The sequence below is a fragment of the Cyanistes caeruleus genome, chromosome 7, assembly GCF_971803275.1.
Source record: "Cyanistes caeruleus chromosome 7, bCyaCae1.hap1.1, whole genome shotgun sequence".
Lineage (NCBI taxonomy): Eukaryota > Metazoa > Chordata > Aves > Passeriformes > Paridae > Cyanistes > Cyanistes caeruleus.
Window position 1 is genome coordinate 34,506,578 of NC_141707.1, and position 21,313 is coordinate 34,527,890.

General features: G+C 40.3%; 1 protein-coding gene across 15 annotated transcripts in view; it reads right to left on the bottom strand.

Annotated features, from left to right (window-relative positions):
* The window catches only part of NCKAP5 (NCK associated protein 5), a 453,280-nt gene that overhangs the window by 221,682 nt on the left and 210,285 nt on the right, over positions 1-21,313 (bottom strand). For all 15 annotated transcript variants that reach the window (XR_015289529.1, XR_015289528.1, XM_086898613.1 and 12 more), the window contains one exon: positions 12,063-12,136. Coding sequence is in view for 13 of the 15 variants with exons in the window: in XM_086898613.1 (XP_086754739.1) it covers positions 12,063-12,136 (74 nt within the window). In the remaining 2 variants the exon portion in view is untranslated. The remainder of the gene's footprint in view (positions 1-12,062; positions 12,137-21,313) is intronic.

Below are 21,313 nucleotides of genomic sequence, written 5' to 3' on the forward strand. Positions count from 1 at the left end.
CCCCGGGCTGGGGGCGGCGGGCGGGGGCTGCCCGGGGCCGGGGTGTCCGGGAGCCGCGCAGCCTCGGCTCGGCCGCAGCGGGGCCGGGCAGCGCTGCCTCTCCGCCGGGGCCGCTGCCCTCGGGCTCGCACATCGCGGGGAAACCCTCCTTCCTCACAACCCCGAGCGGAACGCTGGTGCCGTCCCAGGTATCCTCCGAAGTTCGGAGAGAAGGCACGCGGCGTGGCGGAGCCAGGGGATGAGTTGGGATGCACCAAGGGGCAGCGGCTGTGCCCATAGGGCTGCTGAGGGCCTGCTGTGGGACACACAGGTGAAAGAGCTCAGCTTGGATGGAGACTCACAGGCATGCACGGCACGCTTTTAAGCCTCAGTATAAGAAAAAGCAGCTCCAAAAGAATCGCTGAAAGCTTTGGCATCTGTTAATCCAAAAATAGCAAGTAACATTTTTTTCCTGGTTAGAAGAAAATCTGATACATGATCCAGTTATTTGTAGTTACTCGGTGTGTGTAAGAGAATCTAAGATAGAGTACATGTGAGGGAACCTAAGTGAACAGTGAGCAAGAGCTCAGGCAGGATTTCCCAGTTTAATGAAAGAAAGTGGGAGATCGTAGAAACAGGGTGAGAAAAATTGACATAGTGCAAATGAGAGACTCTGGGAACACTGGAGTGAAGAGACTGCAGGAACCAGGGTGCAAAGTAAATCCTCATCTCTGGTGCTGAGACAAGAATCAAAAGGTAGAGCTCTATCTGAGAATCAGACCGGTACTGGAGAAGCAGACCTTCAAAAATGAAGGTGGCAGGAGTTTTTCTGGATTTTGAATTTGGAGGTTTCTTAGCAGGAGAGCTCAGAAGAACAAAAAAATCATTGGATGCTGCTCAGATTTTACCTAACAGACTAGCTGTGACTGGAGACAATGCAGCAAGTTGCAGAAGAAACCTCTTCCTGTGGTGGTACAGAAAAGAGTTGTCAGAAAACACTGTGAATCACAGTAGATGATACAGTGATATTCCTAAAGACTGCAAAACTCTGCAACAGAAAGCTGCAAAGCAGCATGGTTCAGGAACTAAGCATCATGGCAGACAAGAGGTCCTCTCCAAACCCAGTAGAATTTGGGGTCTCCAAAGAGATTGTTATTCTCTATTGAAACATTATTTCATCCTTTAAACCATGACCCTATCTGCCGATGTGTTTTAACTGCTTTGTTGCATAGGAAAACACCTTGAGCAGCTCTTGTAAGAGCCAGTTTTACCTACTGAGTAGAAGATATGTTCATTTTCTGTTTAAATAGAAAAAACAATCTCAATTAAATGTAATCACACTATAATGCCTGTTGCTTGAATAGACAACCTAAACCTCCTATCCAAATTCCTTTCTAATTAGTGATTGAGACTGCAAATGCAGCGTGGCTTTTGAGACTTGCCTAACAGGCAAGTGGCTGCATTGGTTCTTCCCAGAAAGTCTGTGCAGTTTGGTGTCATTTCACTGGCAAACCCCAAATATCCAGGGGAAGATCCAGCACTTTGCCTCTTTCCCTGGGAGCTCCTGGCCCTAGCTGGCCTTCTGTGTTCAGTACATCTCATCAGCTCTCTTCCATGATTGTCCAGCCTCTAACTGAACCCACATTCACTTCTAAAATCCATGGTACCATGTTACACATGTTCCAATCCTTGTTTACATGAAAAATCTCTTCCTCTCATTTGTTTTTCAGTGTGCTGCCTGTTTTCATCATATCGCCTGTACTTCTTGCATTGAAAGAAGCAGTGGACAAGCAGCTTCTCTCAGTGCTGCTCACATTTTAGCTCTGTCATTTCCCTGCCTGTGTGACTGATGTTTCAGCCTGAAGAGTCCTAGTTGTTCCATAAATGGAAACCAACTCTTGATTATGGTTACCCTTTTCTGTCCTCCTCTGAACTTACAGTTTTTTTGCACCTTTTCTGAAGTGGGGGGACCAAAACTGCAACTGGTACTCGAGATGCAGTAAAATCACTGGCATAATCGAAATCCCTTCTGGTACTGCAGATCTTAAAATATTGTCCTAGTCAGGGTCAAGTTTTTCTGTGAAGTTTATAAATTATTGCATACAAAGTTTCTATTTGAAGACCACATTTGTCTTTCCATGATTCTCCTTTCCTGAATTCCTAGTGAAAACATGGAATTGTTTCACCAGATCTGATAGATTAACAGTGCCTAAAGGGATTTAAAAAAAAAAATAAAAAAAATATTGCCAGTTCATTAATTATTTTCAGGCCTAAGCTTACATTCACTAAAATCAAGAGTGACAGACTTGGTCTCTTACTCTGTAACTAGAAATGATTTAGAATTGAAAAGAACAATATTTATCTACAACTTAATGCTATAATTATAACTTGAAAGTGTTTTTTATGCGTATTGAGCTGCACTGTACCTGACTGCTGAGATACTGTTCTTCTGTGTCTCTTTAAGATTAGTTGTATCTCAGTTTCATACACAGCAATAAGTACATGTTTCAAATCATTATTTCTTGTCCCTAGGCTTGCACAATTTTGTCTAGCACAGACATTTACAAGATAATACACCAGTCTTCAAACAAAATTCATGACTTGGCTCACCATTGCTTCTGAGAGATACAAAAAACTGCAGTGTTCATGTTTAAAAACTCTAAAATGAAGTAGATGATAGCATTAGCTCAATACATTGCTAGTGGCCATAGTTTTATATAAAGCAGCCTAACATCTGGCAAATGCAATGATTTGGGGGATTTTTTTAATTTTCTCAGAGACACCAAGACACCATTGGAGGGACGGATACCTCCTATCAATATCATAAAATGATTTCTGATTCTCAGCTGGCATAATGTGCATGTATGTGGAGGTGATGTACCTCTGCTCTCTGCTTCATTCTGCAGCCCTTCCAAATGGGAGAGACCAGGGAAGGAGCAGGTGTGCTGGCAGGTTGGAAGTGACTGATTTGCACGGTGGTCAATAATGCCAAAACAACCATGGAACCTTTCAAACAGTCTCTGCTTCACAGAGAAACTTCATACTTAAAAATCTGGGAGGGGGAAGAAACTTCCTGAAAAGCAGTTATTAATTTTTGCTCACTTCTTGTCCTTTTATTAATAGTTATGTATTTGCTTACACAGGACTGAGGCTGTGTATGGGTGACGTAAAAGAGATTTTCAGATGTTGTACCGCGAGGTTACTGGCGCTTAACACCGGCGCTGTTCCAGGGCTCTGTTAAACACGAGCAGGGTTGGAACCGCTTGGACTGACGTCATTTATAGAAACAGTTGCTCTTTCAGCCTGACACAGGGCACTGCTCAGTGAGACCTGAGGCAACGCTGCCCTTTTGAGGACTTCAATTCAGCTCTGGGGACGATTGCCTGCGCTCCTGGGAAAACTGCCAGGCCAGGCTGTTGCACAAAAAGCTGTGCAACAGGAGCTGACAGGGACACTCACGGAGCACCCTGCACTGGCAGGAAAAATCAGTCACCAGAGGAGAGGTTGCAGAACAAACTGGTCCCCAGTAACCATGCTGGAATTTCCCAGTGCAGCAGAACTACAGGAAGACAGGCAGACTGGGTGCTGCCTCGTGCTGACGTGTGTTAGCATCAGCTGCTGCTGCTAATGGTACATTCAAACCAAAAATGATTCCATAAAAGCTTTCTCTGGATCTCAGTGGAGTTAGAGTGTAGATTCTTCATAGGAATTCTGAGTATCTCTTGAATTGGTTGAATAAAGGGTCAAGTGCTGCCACTTGCACATTTCCACGTTGCAGAACAGAAGTGAAATCATGACTTTACTGTTACAGGGAGGACAAAGCTTTATACCATTTTTTCAAAAATTTACAACAGTGTTATTAGAGGAAAAGAGGAGAGGAACTGAGAGTGTTTACAATGTCTGGTGTGTTTTTGGACCAATTCCTCCCAGGGCTCTTCAGGAAGATAAGACACTTCCTTGGCATTTGAATTCTCCCAAACATGAGGAGTGGAAGATCATAAAAATACAGGAAGCCTTGTAGGAGCCACAACATATGTACTTATGTCTTTCAAAAGGGCTTCAGAGGCCTTTAGCTAGCCTGGCAGAGGACTGAGAATCTACTGAATGAAAAACAATAGTGGATTTGTTACAGCATTATTGAGAACTGAACTGGGAAGAATTTGTAAAGTAGTATCACACTTCCTCAGTACAGGGCAGTAGGAGCACATGCTGATTCTGACAGGGTGTGGAAGCAGATCAGCTTCTCCCTCTGCCATCTTTAAAGGTGCTACATAAATGACAGCAAACTAAATAACCTGCAAAAGCTGACATCTTGCTGCAAAGCATTTGGTGGAAATCAATCTGAGGTTTTTATTTTTTTGCCTATTTGAGTTATACTTTCTGAGTTCTGCTTAGCTAATCAGGTGGTAATAAAACTAAGAGCCCTGCATTTTGCAAGCTTTTATTAAATTTTGAAAATCTCGGGGGAATATCTACATAAGCAAGAGTTAGCACATTGTGAGCTACGCAGATTTAAGTAGGAAAAAAATATGCTCATGTCTTTAATATGTGATGAATGCTGCTTTATATTTGAAACCTTGTCCCCAGTGGAACCCATTACAATAATGTTTATACAGGTTTATGCTATAAATGCATATTTTCCCTACAGCAGAATATGTTGGAATTTACTCCTGATTAAAAAAAAAAAGTGTGAATGGTTGATATCCCAGAATCTGGATTGCTATAGGCACAATTATGCCCTTTTATTAACAAATGAAGCAATGAAAAATATAATTTGTTGACATAAAAAGGACTTTGTGCAGTGGGCAGGATTGATAGGAAATGCACCCTGAATCTCCTGTACCATGTGTGAATTGGAAGCCAGCCAAATCCTACAGAATTCAGGGAAACTGGATCTTCAAGTGCCAGTCTCACACAAAGCCTGGACAGAGGTGCTGACTGTTGTGGAAAAAAGCAGGAAGATGACAATGATGGATCAGCACATAATTAAATTGCAGGAATAAGTGGTGTCACAGCAGTATTTTGGCTGCACAGGTGTCCTGCTTTCAATTCAAGCAATATTTGTCCTGTAACAGGCCCAGTCACATGACACATTGTCTAAATTCATGGTTTTCTCTATGTGAAAAACCCAGTGGTTTCATCAGCACAGGAGCATCCATATACCTTAAACTGCCTGAAGAGAGCAGGACAGAGCCCTTCTCTCCTGCTCCCCCTGCCACTGCCCATCCCCTGACAGAGGACATAATTTACTTTATATTGTGGAGGGGGAGGGCCAAGGACAGGAGCTGGAGACATCCAAAGAATGCTCACCTCTTCCACACCTCAACATGGTGTGTCACAAGAAAACCCTCTCCACTGGCACAGTGTGGGATCAGGTTGCCACACATTGTGTTTCAAGCCATAGAGCTTTATAAAAATTCAAGCAGTGATGTGGGAACTTCATCCCTCAGACTGAGTAGGCTGACAGTACACAGTGCTGTAACTGAGCACACCAAAACTCTGGCTTACACATGGATCTCTTGTATAAGCTCCATTACTTTTCTTTGTTGAAAGGGACTTATATTATTTCTTGTTGCATCCTTGGGGCTGAGGAGATGAAAACTATTCCTCACTTTGTGTGGAACAAGGAGGCCCTGTTCTCACCTGGGGTCTTAAACTCTTGCATTAATGTAATTTAGGAAAAAAAAAAGTCAAGCATTACAGAATGAAATAGAAATGCTAAACTTAATTATTAAACTTCTCTTTCACAAGTGAAACTTATTTACAAGGAAAGGTGCTAACCTGACTTGCATGACTTCATATACAATTTCTCCTTGGCCTTTTCTACATCTGCCATCAGCAATGCCCTATTTGTAGACTTCTTCAGTGAAACAGATCAGTAAGGTACCATTCCTTTAAAAAAAGCAAATTCATAATTTTTCCTTTTCTTTCTTAAACCCACCACACTAAAACCCTATCTCACAGCCTGTGACTGTGCAGTACTCATTTCTATCATACATTTCGACATCCTGGTTTTAAAAGGGCCTGAATTCTCAGTTGTTGCCTTGATGTAAATCCATAGGTTTTCCTCTGCCAAATAGGAGCCAGGGCTCTGTGTAAAGATAAGTTGTTCAGTCTTGGAGAAGACTTCAGGGGAATGCCACTGTTACTCACTGAAATTATTCTTTTCTCTGTGAACAAAGCCAATAACATAATTGGGATTATCTGAGGAGTGAAATATGATTCCGTTTGAGCAAGCATGGCTGTGCGCAGACATGAGTGGAAGAGTAAACCCAGCGCCAAACAATAAAATGAGAGCACGGTCGGTTTCCATTCGGAAACGTTTGATTTCCAAAGAGGAATGAGGTAACCTCAGAGCACCAGCCTCAGATAATTGTGTGTTCGTTTCTTTAGGCCGTTGTGCTGCTGTGTTTCCCCTCTGCAGGTGCTGTGGCAGAGGAGCAGGTGCCCCGAGGTTTCCCTGCAGGGCTGCGAGGGCTCAGCGCTGTTCCCCCATGCAGCGACGCAGCAGTTGTGCAGCGCCCGGGGCTGCTACCTGGGCCAGGCTGCACTGCAGGGGACAGACAAAATCCTGCCACTCACACTTAGCGTCAGACAAAACCACTTCAAAGCAGATGTATTTTTTTTTTTTCCCCTAACCCTAAATAGCCGCTACAGTAATATGTATATCTGCATACACAAAAGAGTTTGTTCTTAGAAAAAAATCTAAAACAAATGCAGAACCATGCCAGGATTATACATTTCATTTCCCAGCATACAAATGAGGAACTAATTTAGTCTGGGCTGCTCATGCATTTTACTTTTAACAAACATCCATATGCCAAATAGACCTTCCACACTCTTCCCTGCTGGAGTTTTTTTTCCTTTCAACTTGGTAGGGAACATTTGTGATCCTTATTCTACCAAATATATCTAAAGAATATATTTTGCTCAAGGCCTCCTATTTTATAATTTAAGAGAAACAAAATCAATTCATGGCTCTGGCAGTCTCGCTATTATGACAAGCATACATCTGTGCAAAAATACCCCAGTCCCTAATTAATTACAGAATGTTATTAACATTTTATAATTCAGCATTGGTTAATTTATTTAATTTTATAAACACAGCCATATGAAGTTACTTTTCTGGATTGCTTTTTCATCCTTTGCCTGCAGTTCTGAAATCTGGGTAGTTTAGCACAGATACAGAGATATTTGCTTGTATCAAGATTATTTTCTGTTCAGATGGTTCTCAGTCCTTTATGTAATGACTTCAATACTGAGGCTTGACACTTCACTCCTGACTCATGCAGCACTGATGAGCAGTGTTAATGGGAGTTTTTTCCAATTAGAAGAAACAGGCTGAGAGTCATGTTCTTTGAGACATTTTATGAATATATAATGCCGATTATATTTCTCATTTACCAGGGCACATCAAGTTGAGTTTAATTTTAAGTCAGCTTAGTAAATACTTCACAAAAATATGCCCTGCCAGAGTTAAAATGGCTCATTCCTGAAAGAGATTTATTTATTGATCTGGTAAAGAGCTGCACATAAAATTACTATCAACTTTAATCAGATGGGGACAATTATTTTATACAACTAATTAGTGGAACTAATAAAAAATTAGAGCAGGTACTTCTGTGAAGCATTTATATTTGTTTGAAAGACAGTGATCAGTCTTGATTTAAACATTGAGATAAATCCTCAAAAGCAGTGTTTCTACTGCAACTGCAACAAGTGTTCAAGCAGCTATTCAGCCTTTTCCTGTGCTTACACACTCAGTATCTATAGTGGACTTATGTAGTCCATCAGGTTCGTTTCTAACCTTTAAACTATCCTCTCTTTCTTTTCTACGACCCTATTAAAAATACAATCTAAAAGAAAACATTAAAAACCTTGTTTTACTCTATATTTGCTATCAAATTGCTCTCACCCAATGTGGTCCTGAGGAAGAATCTTTTGTAGCTGTGGTATGACACGGGCATTGTACCAGGGAGCCAAGGGAAGCAAGTGGTTCTCATTCACAGATAGTACAATGGTGGTGCTTTCTGTGGCCTGTAACCACATCTGCACTGCTCACTGAACCATCCCCATTTATACTCAGCTAAGGAAAAACATATTTGGCCAAAAATAAGGTACATTTTTAATTGGCATCCTCATGTGCATATTTCAACACCAATCCTCTATAGAAATGCACATCTGAAGCAGTACTGTGAGCTCTGTAATGCAACTTTGTAGCCTTATATAGTTTTCATCTACATTTTTGTGTGTTTTTTCACACATAAGGTCACCAATCAGAAACCCCAGCTTTAGAGAGGTATGTATGTTACAGTGTTAGTTGGAAGAATCTGAATTAGTACCTGGTGGCTGAATGACTCCTTATTTCCAAACTCAGTTCTACTCTACCTCGTTCAGCCTCAGCTTCAAATACTGAGGAAACTAAAAGGAATCAATGTTTGCATGGGTTTTACAAATTTATCATACACATCCAACAGTGCTGTAGAGGTGTATGGAAAAAAAACGCCAAGAAAACACTATCCCAGCAGAACCAAAGATTGATGAAGAGACAAGAAGCAGGCTTTAGTGGCTAATACCACAAAACACCTTTTCCCCGGCTTTATGCATTGCCAAGATGGTATAACCGGACAGGTGGATCAAGAAGCAAAGTAGAAGGAAGCCTCATGCTCTTACCACACCTCACCACACCACACCAACCTCTAATCATAGACTACAACAACAATTTTGGAAGATAATTCATTCCAAATACAGTCTATAACTCACATTAGCATCATAGACCAGAGGCAATGTTTGTTATGAGAACTTCCTATACGGGTTAAAATGGGGGTTTGTTCCCAAGACCTGGAACTTACACCTTCATTGCCAGATTACTAAACCCTGGCAAGAAAAAGATGCCTGTGCAGAGCATGACCTTATTTAGCTAGGGTAGCACTTGTTTTTTTTCTCAGCCTTCATTACTGTAATATCATACACAGGGTTTTTCCTTTGTTTGCTATGCAACTTATTCCCCTGAGATTAGTCTTTTTCTAGTCAAGCAGTTTAAAGTTAATCACAGTTGTTATTTTAATCTGTGCTCACCATAAAGAATTCTCGCAGAGCTATTTTGCTTGTTAGCAATTAAGGCTTCCCAATGGAAGTTCATGATTACAGCAAAGGCAACCTGTTTAATGCTTGGCACCTCTTTAGTACACAGGCTTTAAAACCAGGAGCACAGAAGCATGCTAATGCTGCTGATGAAAGCAGAGCAGATCCATTTAACAAACTCTGTTTTGAATATACAGCACAGGAAAAATGCAATGAATCCTCATGTGCATTTTTGGTCCCTCCCCTCTATGTTTTACATTACTGCAATAAGGTAAGGAAGTGCTGCTTGACCTTCATTAGCTTATCACACATCAGTCATGTCTGAACTGCAGCATATCCTCAGGCTCTCACCAAGGCAGACTGGAGTGTTGGTCCTGGTTCCAGTAGCACGACCAATAAAATTCCCTGCAAAGGTCTCAAGCCAGGATCTGACCTTTGTTTATTCAGGCAAGTATCCTATGCTGAATTATGACTTCTTTCTTCTGTTAGGAGAATTAGTAATTGCTGCCACTGATCGGTGTGTCAAGACTTAAAAATTATGTTTTACCATCAAGTCAATTAGCAAAGACTGCAGGAACAAATTTTTGCTTCTCCTGTTGATTGTCCATGTGATTGTGTCATAAAAATTATACATTAGCTGAACTAAAGCATTAGATGACCAGCTAGAAAACAACATTGCAGGGGGATTCCACTCCCCTGACCCAATTCTGTCCTATTTAAAGCTACTTCCAGATGGGATAGGGAAGAGAAATCCAAAATAAGTATGTTTTTTTTTTTTAAACTGATACATGGAGATGCACAACCACTACTGTACATCACCTCCGATGGTAAATGTTGGTGATTTACATTGATGGGGGTCCAATTTGTCTCACTTTGGGTAAACGTGTTTAGCTCCAACCTGAGAAGTAGAGGAACCACTGACAAGTCAAATACACTATCAATAATGTGACAATAACTACCTTAAAATATCCAGTATAAGAAAATCTGTGCTAATAAAGTCTGCATCTTCACAAACTCCTGAGGTACCTGCCCTCGTTGTAGTCAAGGTTTTAACAACAAGGCATCTGAAGCTGGGCTAGAGGTCTGCTTTAGTGGAAAGCCATAAAACGTGACCTAACCATAGCCAGTCCTCCTGGGACAGCAATTACAGCAATAAATGTTCCACAGCAGATGCTAATGCCATTTATAAACAGTTGTCCTCTAAACTGAAAAGAAACTGTGGCCCCCACATGTCTTTTAGGGTCCCATTGTACGTGTGGAAATGTAAAGGAAATGTAGAATTGATATGCACACTGTGGCATTGGGTTTAGTCTCCTCTGCCTCAGCCTGGGCACTATAAATCTGTGCTGGCTGGAGCAGCTAAATGGGCAGAATTTGTGTGTGTCAGTTTTATGGGCTCACCCCGCGCAGAGCGCGGGTTATCGGTCAATGTCAGGTTCAGCGCCCGGTGACCCCCCGGGTTCAGATCATGGTGGTCACAAATCAGGAGCGTAATGAAGGCTGAGGAGAGGGCTCTGCTGATTTATTGGGACATCTGTCTGGCTGTAGACAGCCCAGCACTGCCCCTGTGTAGTGCCAGCTATTAGCATAATCCTCACCATGAAACTTCTCAGAGATTTAAAAGAGGAATAAAGTGTTCAAAGAAGACTGGCTAAACCAGAAGGGTTTTTCTTGTAGTGCTCATTACCAGTCTTTTTATGCCAACACCACATAAAAATTATAATAACAATAAATAATGTTAAAAATAATGTTTTCAGATTTTCAAAACCACTGAATTTACAGAACACATCTGTATGTCTGTTTATAATAAAGTCACTAACCCTGCTACTTTTCAAAGACTTTTTTAATATTTTAATTTTTTATTATTCATTCATATTTAACCACAGTAGTGTCATCTGCATATAATGTTATCACCTTCATTCTTACAAAGTCAGTCTCCTGAATTCTGTAATGTGAAATGAAAACTTAATTTTTTTGTGCCAAAATATTTTTTGGGTACTTTTTAAGAAAAGTAGGAATTAAGCACTAACTTCCAGAGTTTGCCTATAAGAGTCAATATCATAATGCTGTAAGCTGTAAATGCTGGGATACTACTTTATATTGTATAGGTCAAGAAGTTTGTGAGGTGCAGAACACCTAATACTGGCATGTGAAGTTGCTCTTTTTTTGTACATGAGAGGCATTCACCTGAAAAATCAGACAGATCATTATTTCTCCCTTGATCAGAACTAAGGTGAAATAGGTTTCAGCCTATGAACATTAAATTGTTCCCTGAAGATACTTTTATATTTGACTGTATTTTAAAAGACTGTCACTGTTCATATGTCTTGAGAAGAACAAAGTTAAATATTGTGTTAAAAAAAACTGCTGTGAATTTTGAAGGAATTTTATCATTGCTATTACTCTATTTCCTTTTCATCCAATGTTATGTTAGGATTTGAGCAGTTACCAAATTTACTGTAGGCAGCATAGAAACACCCACCAGCATGTGGTAATCCCTGTTCTGCTTAAACCAGGGTGAAGTCTGGGCAACGTGAACAGAGATGATATCAGAAAATCCAGACTACCAAGACCACTGCAAAATTATAAACCTGTGTTTATTTTAGTTTCAAAACTCTCGATTGCTTGTGCTGCTATGGTGGTGTTTTGGTTAGATTTTGTGTGCCATTCAATGAAAACACATTCGAGATATAAGATAATTTCTGAAATTCAGTCCAATTGAAAGAATCTGAAGTAGAGTTAGCATCCACTGCCTAGAAACTTTAACATGAACAAACCTGTGCATGTGTGACACTGCCCTGATTAACCAAGGCATGATTCGACTTGTGTGTGCTGCCCTACTTATTTCATAAGGTAAGATTTGGTAGTCTGCAAAGAATTAAAAAAAATGGAGAAACTGAATACCCAATCATTCATTTGAACTTAAAAAAGGGAACTGTGGACTGCAGTATCATTTCCAAAATAGCAACATAAATAAATATGTGTGGCACAGTACTTGCCTCCATAAATTCCAGCGTTGTTCTTCCAGCTGAGTCACTAAATGCTCTATGTATTTGTTGGAGTCCATATATTCCTAAATGAGAAAATATTAAAACATTAATTTTCAATGTTCAAAGTATTTGTAAAATTTTGAGTAAAAACCAGTCAGAGTCAATTTGTGGTGCGCACTTTGATTTTGTTCCCAAGGTTATCCCATGTAAATAAAAATCACAATGATGTAAAAATCTAGATTAAATCCACATTTGGATTCATATTATTTGAACAGGGCAGTAGCCTAATGCACTCCTCAGAGATTATTAGAGGGGAAGACAAGAGGCACCGAGGATACACAAGCAGCACAAATAAATTAGCATACATATCAATCCATATCCATATTCCAAGCCCAGAATAATCTTCCCTGGATCCAGACTGAAAAATAACTTCCCAGCAGTGCAGTCGCTGTTTTTGGTGCACATTTTGTTTACTTTTGATATAAATCAAAGTGAACTGAATATTTGACTCAAATATTTATTTTATGGACAGTATGAAAAATACTATAGCATGTACCCTATTTGAAAATGAAGCTATAACTCAGCCCCCATATTATTTTCCAGTCCAACTTTTGCAGATGCAATAACTTGCAATATCAACTCTATGAAAGCTCCTGTACTTGTGTCTAGACAGAATTTCTGATAAATTATTTTGACCAGATGAAAAATATGGATTTTTTTCCTATTGAAGCCTATTCTTTAAACTCAGTGCAAAGAGATGATGTTTATTCTCAGCAGAGAAATCTGTCAGTAACAGAAATACACCACCTCATTTCCAGGAGGAAAGCAACATTGGTGTTATTTATATCAAGTATTTCAGAATGAGCCACAGAATAACGTGATATAATATGATATATTTGGATGACAGTGGTACCAGCACAGTCACATTACTATTATTCTGAAAGTCTATCAGTAATAATATAACTGTCCTAAAATATATCACCAAAGCAAAAATATGTCTCAAACCTTATACCTCAGGAAATTTCAAGTATTGGAGCACTACATAGAAAATAATCCATCTTCACTTTCTGGAGACAAAAGCTCCATTTTTATAGCTCCACTGTTTTACCTTTGGACTCATCACAGAACCACTTTGTGGGGTTCCTGTTTGTATTAGAAGTTGTCTCTTCACTATTATTATTTCTTTTGTGTACAAATATGGATTTTTGTTGCAAAGTAGTTGTTTCTTCTGAGTCATTTATCTTCATGACCAGGAATATGAGACAGCCACTACAGGGACTGTGCATCATTGTGTCTCCTCCAGGTGAAGATAAATGTTAGCTGATTTTAATGATCATAATTTCTATATAAATGTACATTTTTATTTTTCAGGACTGGAATCGTTTCAAGTGATTCTGTGTTTCTGTCCACAATAATTATTTTCTTGTTCAGAGAGAGAGGGAGGGAGGGAGAGAGAGTGGTCCTGCAAAGGCACAAAAAAAGGTCCCTGGCACAAACAGGAAGCAAGAGTAGGACACTGCTCCCAAGAAGCCTCTGCAAAAGCATCTCAGCCATATCCTGTTGAAACTGCATGGCTTGAAAATCTTTGGGTATTGTAAAACTTTCCATTAAACTCTGTGGTCGCCCCAAGATTAAATTTCATTCTAACTGCTGTAAACAGAAGCACAGCATAGCTGTTTCTTTTAGAACACAGTAAATAATGTAAATCCCGAGTAACACCATGAACTTCAGTAGCAATTAAGCAGGAAGCTTCTTCTAAGCTAATTCTAGTAAGATCATTCTGCAATACACATATATTAGAGTTCACAAAATATATACTGTACAAGTATATAATGATGATTAGTTGCAGTACCAAGTTCTTTAAAACAAGTTGCCTATTTTACTTTATATTTTTTACTACAATGAATCCAGCATAAATTAGTATTAAGACCTTTACATCTTTTTAATGTAATATTAAACAATATTCCTGATTTATTCATCAGTGTATTTTGCCCTACAGGCAAAGGTAGGATCAGCAGTTTTATTCTGCATAATTCTACCATGATAATATAAAAACCTCATTCTGAAGCAATTTTCTAAAAACTGTTTTCTGGAAATAAGGACAATGGGGAAAAGGAAAGTACTGTGTTTATCCTATATGACTGCCTTAATGTTAAGGTTTTCCTGTGACAAATCAGAAATATTATTCTGTTTCTCTTTAAAAACCTGCAGCCTGGGAGTATGTAATCTTGTCACTGTATAAAAGTGATGTAAAAAAATCAGCCATGATTTGAAGGTGGTTAGCAGCACCTCATTTCTTCTGGCACATTCACGTGCCAGCTGTGTCCACAGTAAGCCATCTGCTTCAGACAAGGCCTCTGTCCCCAAGCCCAGGTTTCTGCTCTCTCCTCTCATCAGCTCTCCCAATAACACCAATTCTGCCATCCCTGGATCAGGACCCAGTGCTATCATTTTGTCAGTGTGAAGCAAATAGCAAACAGTCACTCGAGATTTAGAACAACTTCGTGATTCAGAAGAACTTGGCACATTCAGTGACAGCAGAAAATGTGAGTAAAACCCCAAAGTAATCACACTGCTTTATGGTTGGATTCAATGACCTTAAACACCTTTTCCAGCCTAAATGATTCTCTGACTTTATGTACGAGACGATGAGCACAATCCATTAAAGCACTTCACAGTGCCCAATAGATCACTTCTAGAAGGGAAATACAAGTATTTTGTAGCTTCCTTGGAGCTCTGTGGTATGAATGGTTGTGCCGTGCAGGCTCTGAGTAGCATGGATAACTGTGGAGTTTGAAAGACTACATGGAGCATCATTTTCTGATGTAAGGATAAAAATCATTTAGGCAGACATGATGGTCATATTAGGTACTAATGAGCCAGAGCAGTCAGATGGGAGAGAAGGGCTGTAAAAGCACAGTGGCCACAGGGTTTCAAAAGGGGTTCACCATTCTTTCTGTTCCCCCTATGACAATGGACACTGAGCACCTGCAGAGCAGGAGTGGGTAAAGCCGTGTAAGGCCAAGTCAATATTACTGAAATGATGCAGCATTTTTAATCTGAAGTTGTAGACTCCAAATTCGTGTGTTTATATATATTTGATACTATCACACAGCGATAGTGCTACTTGTGGAGTTGTCATCCATGCTCTTATTCACACCTGGACTAGACATCAACAGCCTGCACTGCTGGCTCTGCTTGGAGTCCCACTCCTACCTCCAGCCATTCCTCACAACTTGCAGGATTACTGAGAACTTACTGATTTTAACAAAGAAACAAACAACAACAAAAAAATTAAAATCCTTTTCAGAGTAATGAGTGAAATCTGTCCCTTTTCTTCTGAATTAGCTATCTTGAGCCGTGAGAAATTCACTCCTTCAGCTTTCCTCCTTTGATGGCATATAACTGCACTGTTTTAAGAAAAAAACCTTCTGTAATATGTTTAAAGGCAGTAGAAAATCTTTCTAACAGCTACATGTGTTCTGGCCTGCAGGAGGAGAAGGCATGCAAATGTCACATACCAGCTCATCTAATTTAGAGAGCATTAGAGAATTGCTTTACCCAGATTGTTGCTGGTTTGAGTCGAAACACAAGCCTAGAAACATACCTAAATATGGTTTTTTTTGACAGAACTGAATATCTCCCTTTGCAATGCTTAATTGTTTTGCTAGTTTTTTAGGGTTTTGTTTTTCTTTTCTTTGTTAGCTGGATGTCTGTCAGGAAAAAAGAGGGAAGAGAAAGGAAATGAAGTGCCTCCACTGGGGCCAGGGATCCACTGCTTGGTATTTTGGTTGGTTACTTGGGTATTTGTTCTGGCATACCTCTGTTGTTGTGCTGGGCAGGGTATCAAATATTATCCAGCACACAGAACATTTTCCCATCCATTGTTAGAGAGCAAACCCTTTGAGCAACCTTAGGCTCCCAGCACAGGAGTCCCTGGCTGGAAGCTGGAGGTGATAAACTCAAGCCAAAGGAATTGCACGTAGTCTCTGCCTCTCTTAAGGAACCTGCTCAGCTTGATATCAAAGGGAGTTTAATGAGCTTAGAGAGATGTGAAAAGGATTAAGGATACCAGCAAATCACTTGATTACGTACTTAATTCAATAGGGCTACTCAGGAGCTGAAGGCTCTTCTGTGCTGGGCAGTGCAGCAGGGCCATGGGTGGGACTGGCCTCTCCTGCAGCAGGGACAGCCCAGCTCCCCCAAACTCACACACCTGCACCAAGCACATGGGGACACAGCCACTGTCCCCCTGCCACTGCTCTCCTGTCCTGGTGGCCTCATGCATGGCTGAGCTGCCTGAGCTGTGCAGGAGACACGGAGCTGGGGCAGACTACACTGGCACTCACGTTCCTGCAGATCAGTTTTGAAGCAGGGATTGGAGGTAAATATCATATTCAGCCCTGCACATCCAAACAAATCTTCCCATTCCCCCCTGGCACATCTAATTCCACTCCTGGTTGGGTTGGGGCAGACTGTGCAGGCAGCCCTAGCCCACCCTTCAACAACACTGCCCCGATTCCCCTAATATTTGTAATCCAGCATGGATTGAGGCTCCTGTGCTCCACAGAGGACAATGTTGGTCACTGGGGAGCAAAGAACCAAATGAACAACGAGATAAGTGCACAGACAAGTTCCTCCAAGTGTCTGGAGCCCTCCAGCCCTGGAGACAGGGAGCTCCACGGAGAGCCCACAGTCATCTGCTACAGTTCAGGAAGTCACATTTTCACAGGGAAAGGTTATTAGAAATCAAACAGCAACAAAGCTGTCTGCAGCCAAACAGCAGACTGCTGCATTAGGAAATGATGTTAGCAAAGCAACAAGGGGGACATCTAAGCTGTTACACTGAGTGTGGAGACACAAGTCATTTTCCAAGGATCTTGGAAGAGTGCCCTGGGGTAAAGCTTTAAATCTAGGGAGAGTGACTTCAGAGAATATTATAACTTTTGTAAAAATATATTTATTTTTGTTTTCATCCTACTGCATAAACCTTTGATAGAAAATAGACTTTTTTCCAGCAGCCTAAGAGGACACACACACACACACACACACATATATATATATATACGTATTCTTGTCTAGACAATGTTTTTTGTATCCAAAAGCAATATAAATGAGAATTGACTGAGCTTTCTATTGCACACTAAAAAGAAATCAGGTATTAAAAAAATAAAACCCTTTAGGATTAGTATTTTTTCACTCTTTTCAATACCCCACCTGGCTAGGCTATTTACCTTTGGTCCTAAATAACAATGAAAGCTAGACCTTGCGGCTTAAGAAAATAATACCTTTTAAAACTGTCATTATTGGTGATTTATTTTTTTCCTACATGATTTCAACATGTTATTTTAATTGTCAGGTTTAACAACTGGCATGGAAGTGTACATTGAAAGCCTCTGCAATGGAGCAGGAGGCTGGCAAGAGCCCTCGTGCACATTACACCATTATGGAAAAAGGAGTAATGATTATTTTAATAAATATGTTGAGCAAATTTCTTAATTGTTCAAAATCACTTAAGCCTCAGTGAACAGCTCATATTACATCTATGCTGCAGTGATTAAAACTGATTTACCAATTCATCTGAAGCCAGTTGTTTTCATAAAAATTCAGCTGGGTTTTCCTCCTGCTGCCGCTTGGATTCCACTTTCACCCTATTAACCAGCACCATCCACTGACAGCAGCAGAGTTTTGTAAAGCCTGAAATAGCACAAGCTCATTAACTGATAGACAGATTCTGCACCCTGTGCTCTCTGAAGACAGGGATGCAGGGCCAGTTCTCAGAGGAATGCTCTCCAGATCTGCAGCTGGCACACACACAGCCCTGCTGCATTTGGGTTTTGCCGGTTTGTCCCCAAAGGAGTTCAGTCTCTGGGATAACAGCATGGGTACCCTGCTACTCAGTGAAATGGATGTTGTGTTCTTTCCACACAGGGAAGAGAACGAGGAGAGAGAATGCTGCAGTTTTATGCAGCATTTTATGTCTTCCATCAGCTTATAAAACCTTTCATTTTCCAGAAAAACATTTTCTAGGAGCAAATCTGCAAAAGCTCTTCCCTGGCTTAGTAGACCTGCAGACTATAAGCTGGAAGGTGTGGAACAGATTTTGTAGGAACCACCACCACCATCATTAACAGTCAGATCTCCACATCCTTGGCTGGTTTGGGTAGCTGCAAACAAACCAATTTTTTTCCTATGAAAACAGCAGGCTATGTACATTTTTTCATTTCTGCTAAATAGTGAGCAAATTATTCCATTTGACTGTAGAAGGAAAGGAAACCAGACATTTTGTCCAGTTGGCAAATCAATGCTTCTTTTAACTGTTTTTCTTCCCCAAAAGTATAAATCAGTAAAAACAAATACAAAGCATCACCTGGAATTTACTAGAATTATCTTGAAATAGAAAAAGTTGATATCATAGCTGGAAAGTTTCCATTTACATCCTCTAAGCTGGGGAGCTTTTAACACCTATGAACAATCATTGAGCAATACATCACTACAGCAGGGACATGTGGATGTTTCTTAATTTGGATTTGGAGCCAAAACAGTCTCTGTAGAGGCCAAACTTCCATGGATACTCACCTGTCCTGAGGTTCAAGTGGCTGGGTAGGGCCTGACCCTGAATGACAGGGAGCAGACACTGCAGCAGATGCAGGTGATGGTGCAGAGTATGGGCTGCACTCACCAGTGCTTGTCCCAGAGGAAGGAAACCACCAAGAACCCTTTGAGTTTCTAACCCACCAAAAAAGTCAACAAGACTGCTGAACTAACCAAAGATTTCAGCAGGAAATGGGGATTTTTTTCCTTTTGGCCAGGAAGAGGAATGAATATGGACAAGTAGTTTGTGCCAGAGCACCCTGGCTGTGTCTCCTAGGCAAGTTTGGGGCTGTTCTCCCATTTATTGCAGCGTATGGAAAGTTCTTGTCCTCACTGAGTATAAAATCTCTCTGTACAGTGAAATATAAAGCAGAGGAAGTGAAGCTTAGCACAGTGGTAGATGTAAGAGTTCCTGGTTGCTGGAAGTTATGGTTGTCTATGTATAAGTTATGAAGGTGTCAGAGAGACACAAATGTTTACAGCCCAGCAATTCCATGAATGAAAAGGTGTCAGTGTTGTTTAAGGCAGGAATTTGCTATTTAGCTAAAACAGATATCCAGAGTTAAAAAAAATAAATAAATAGTGTAGGAAGATGTGCAGATTTCATGAGTTTGCTTCTACACAGTGTGTATATTTACATGAAATAATTAGCTGTAGTCTTGTTTATGTCAAATCCAATTTACATTAATAAACTTCACCCAGCAAACACTCTGATGCTGTAAGAAAATGCCCAGAAATGTTACCAGCCTTAAAAATGCAGAGTAAACACTGGAGCATTTAATTAATCAATTTCTGACATTACCAAGTAATTACTATTTCTGAATCATTTCTTGACTGTTTTTTATGAATATAAATCAATGACAACACATGGAAGAACTGCTGGTGGGAGGCATTTGACTTACACAGACATGTGGCACTTGCATGTGACTCCCACTGTCTACAGAAGACAAGGAGTTACAAGGATAGAAAAATATTCATAGGATATATTGCAGAGTTGGGAAAATTGAATTCTAAGGTTATTAGGGATGTTTGGGATTCACAAATAAAGATACTTCATTCTTGGAATGCATCAGACTCACTTGGAATAACCACTGTCTTCTATCCAACAACAAATACCTCAGGACCTGAAGTTTTCTCTACCATTTTCTGTAATTGCTTTGTTATCGCTTGACCTCACATTTATTCTGGCAGCTTCTGATGAGGAGCAATGTACATACACATAAGTCAAGTCTATCTTCATATGGTTTCATTTCTACTAAAAACAACCTAATAAGCAAACAAACAGACAAACAAACAAAGAAACAAACAATAGATGCTCATTTGTTCAATCATTATAAGTCAATAGCAAAAATTATAAGGTATACACTATATATAATAATGGGATGGCCTTGTTTGGAGAGCACCTTGAAGTCCATCAAGTTCTAACTCCCCTGACATGGACAGGAACACCTTTCCTAGACCAGGTCACCTATCCCAGGTTGCTTCAAGCTCCATCCAACCTGGTCTTGAGCACTCCCAGGGATGGAGCAGCCACAGCTTCTCTGGGCAACCTTTACCAGTGCCTCCTAATACCAAATCTGAGCCCTCTCTCAGACTGCATCCACTTCCCCTTGTCCTGTCACTCCATTCTCTTGTAAGGAGTCCATGTCTGTCTTTCTTGTAGGCTCCATTCCCATATACAAAATATCTCAGTGTAAGGTTAAAAATCCAACACAATGTTACAGGTACATCAAGCTGATGATGCTAAAATATGTCCAAACATCAGTGGTGATCATCACAAGGTGAGGAAAAGTTCTGAGGATATCCAGATTCTGGCCCCCACTCTAAAGATGAAGGTAACCTGAGGTTTAACAAAACCCAAATTACCAACTCTTTACAGTTTGTATGGATGGAGAGCGGGGAATCTGAAGATGAGCTGATGATGGATGGCACCACAGGCTGGAACCCGTTTTCCAGACAGATTTCACTTGCTTTCTCCAGCCATCCCTCTTTTGTCCACCTGCCACCATGCCCTGCTGTAACCACAAACATTTTCACACAGTGGAGGGAACTGGTTATATAGCACATTTTGAAAATTAATTGAAATTTTTAAAATTAATCTCTTTATTGACAGCTCTATTTGCAATGTCTCGCCTGTGCATATCTATAGTCAAGAAATTATTTTCTCTGAGTTAATAAAGCAGCATTGCTCACAAAATCTCAGAAGCTGTTTTCAGCTCTCCACCCTTCCTGGTATGCTGAATTTAGTGTGACTACTTATATCCATCCATCTCATCTGCAAGATAAACATGCAGATAAACACAGCATAAACACAAACACCCAGAAAAATGACAGAACATACAAATAAATATGCTCCTAAACATCCCCTGTTCATTTTTCATTCTGCCCAGAGAAAAAAGAAATTAATCTGAAGGTAACACAAAAATATACCTCTGCATTTTCGTAGTTTATTACAAGCAAAGAAGGAGCTGTGCTCAAAGCTCTCTAGTTTTGTCAACTCATGGTCTGCCTGAAACACTTTTATTGTCACTACCAGGACTGGCATCAGGTTCAGTATTGACTGATTGTAGAACAAAACTGAGTCTAAGGCAAGGATCTGTTGTAAACTGTTGCTGAAATCACACTTTTTCTTCAACTCTTTAAGTCCAACCTGTGGACTAATTTCC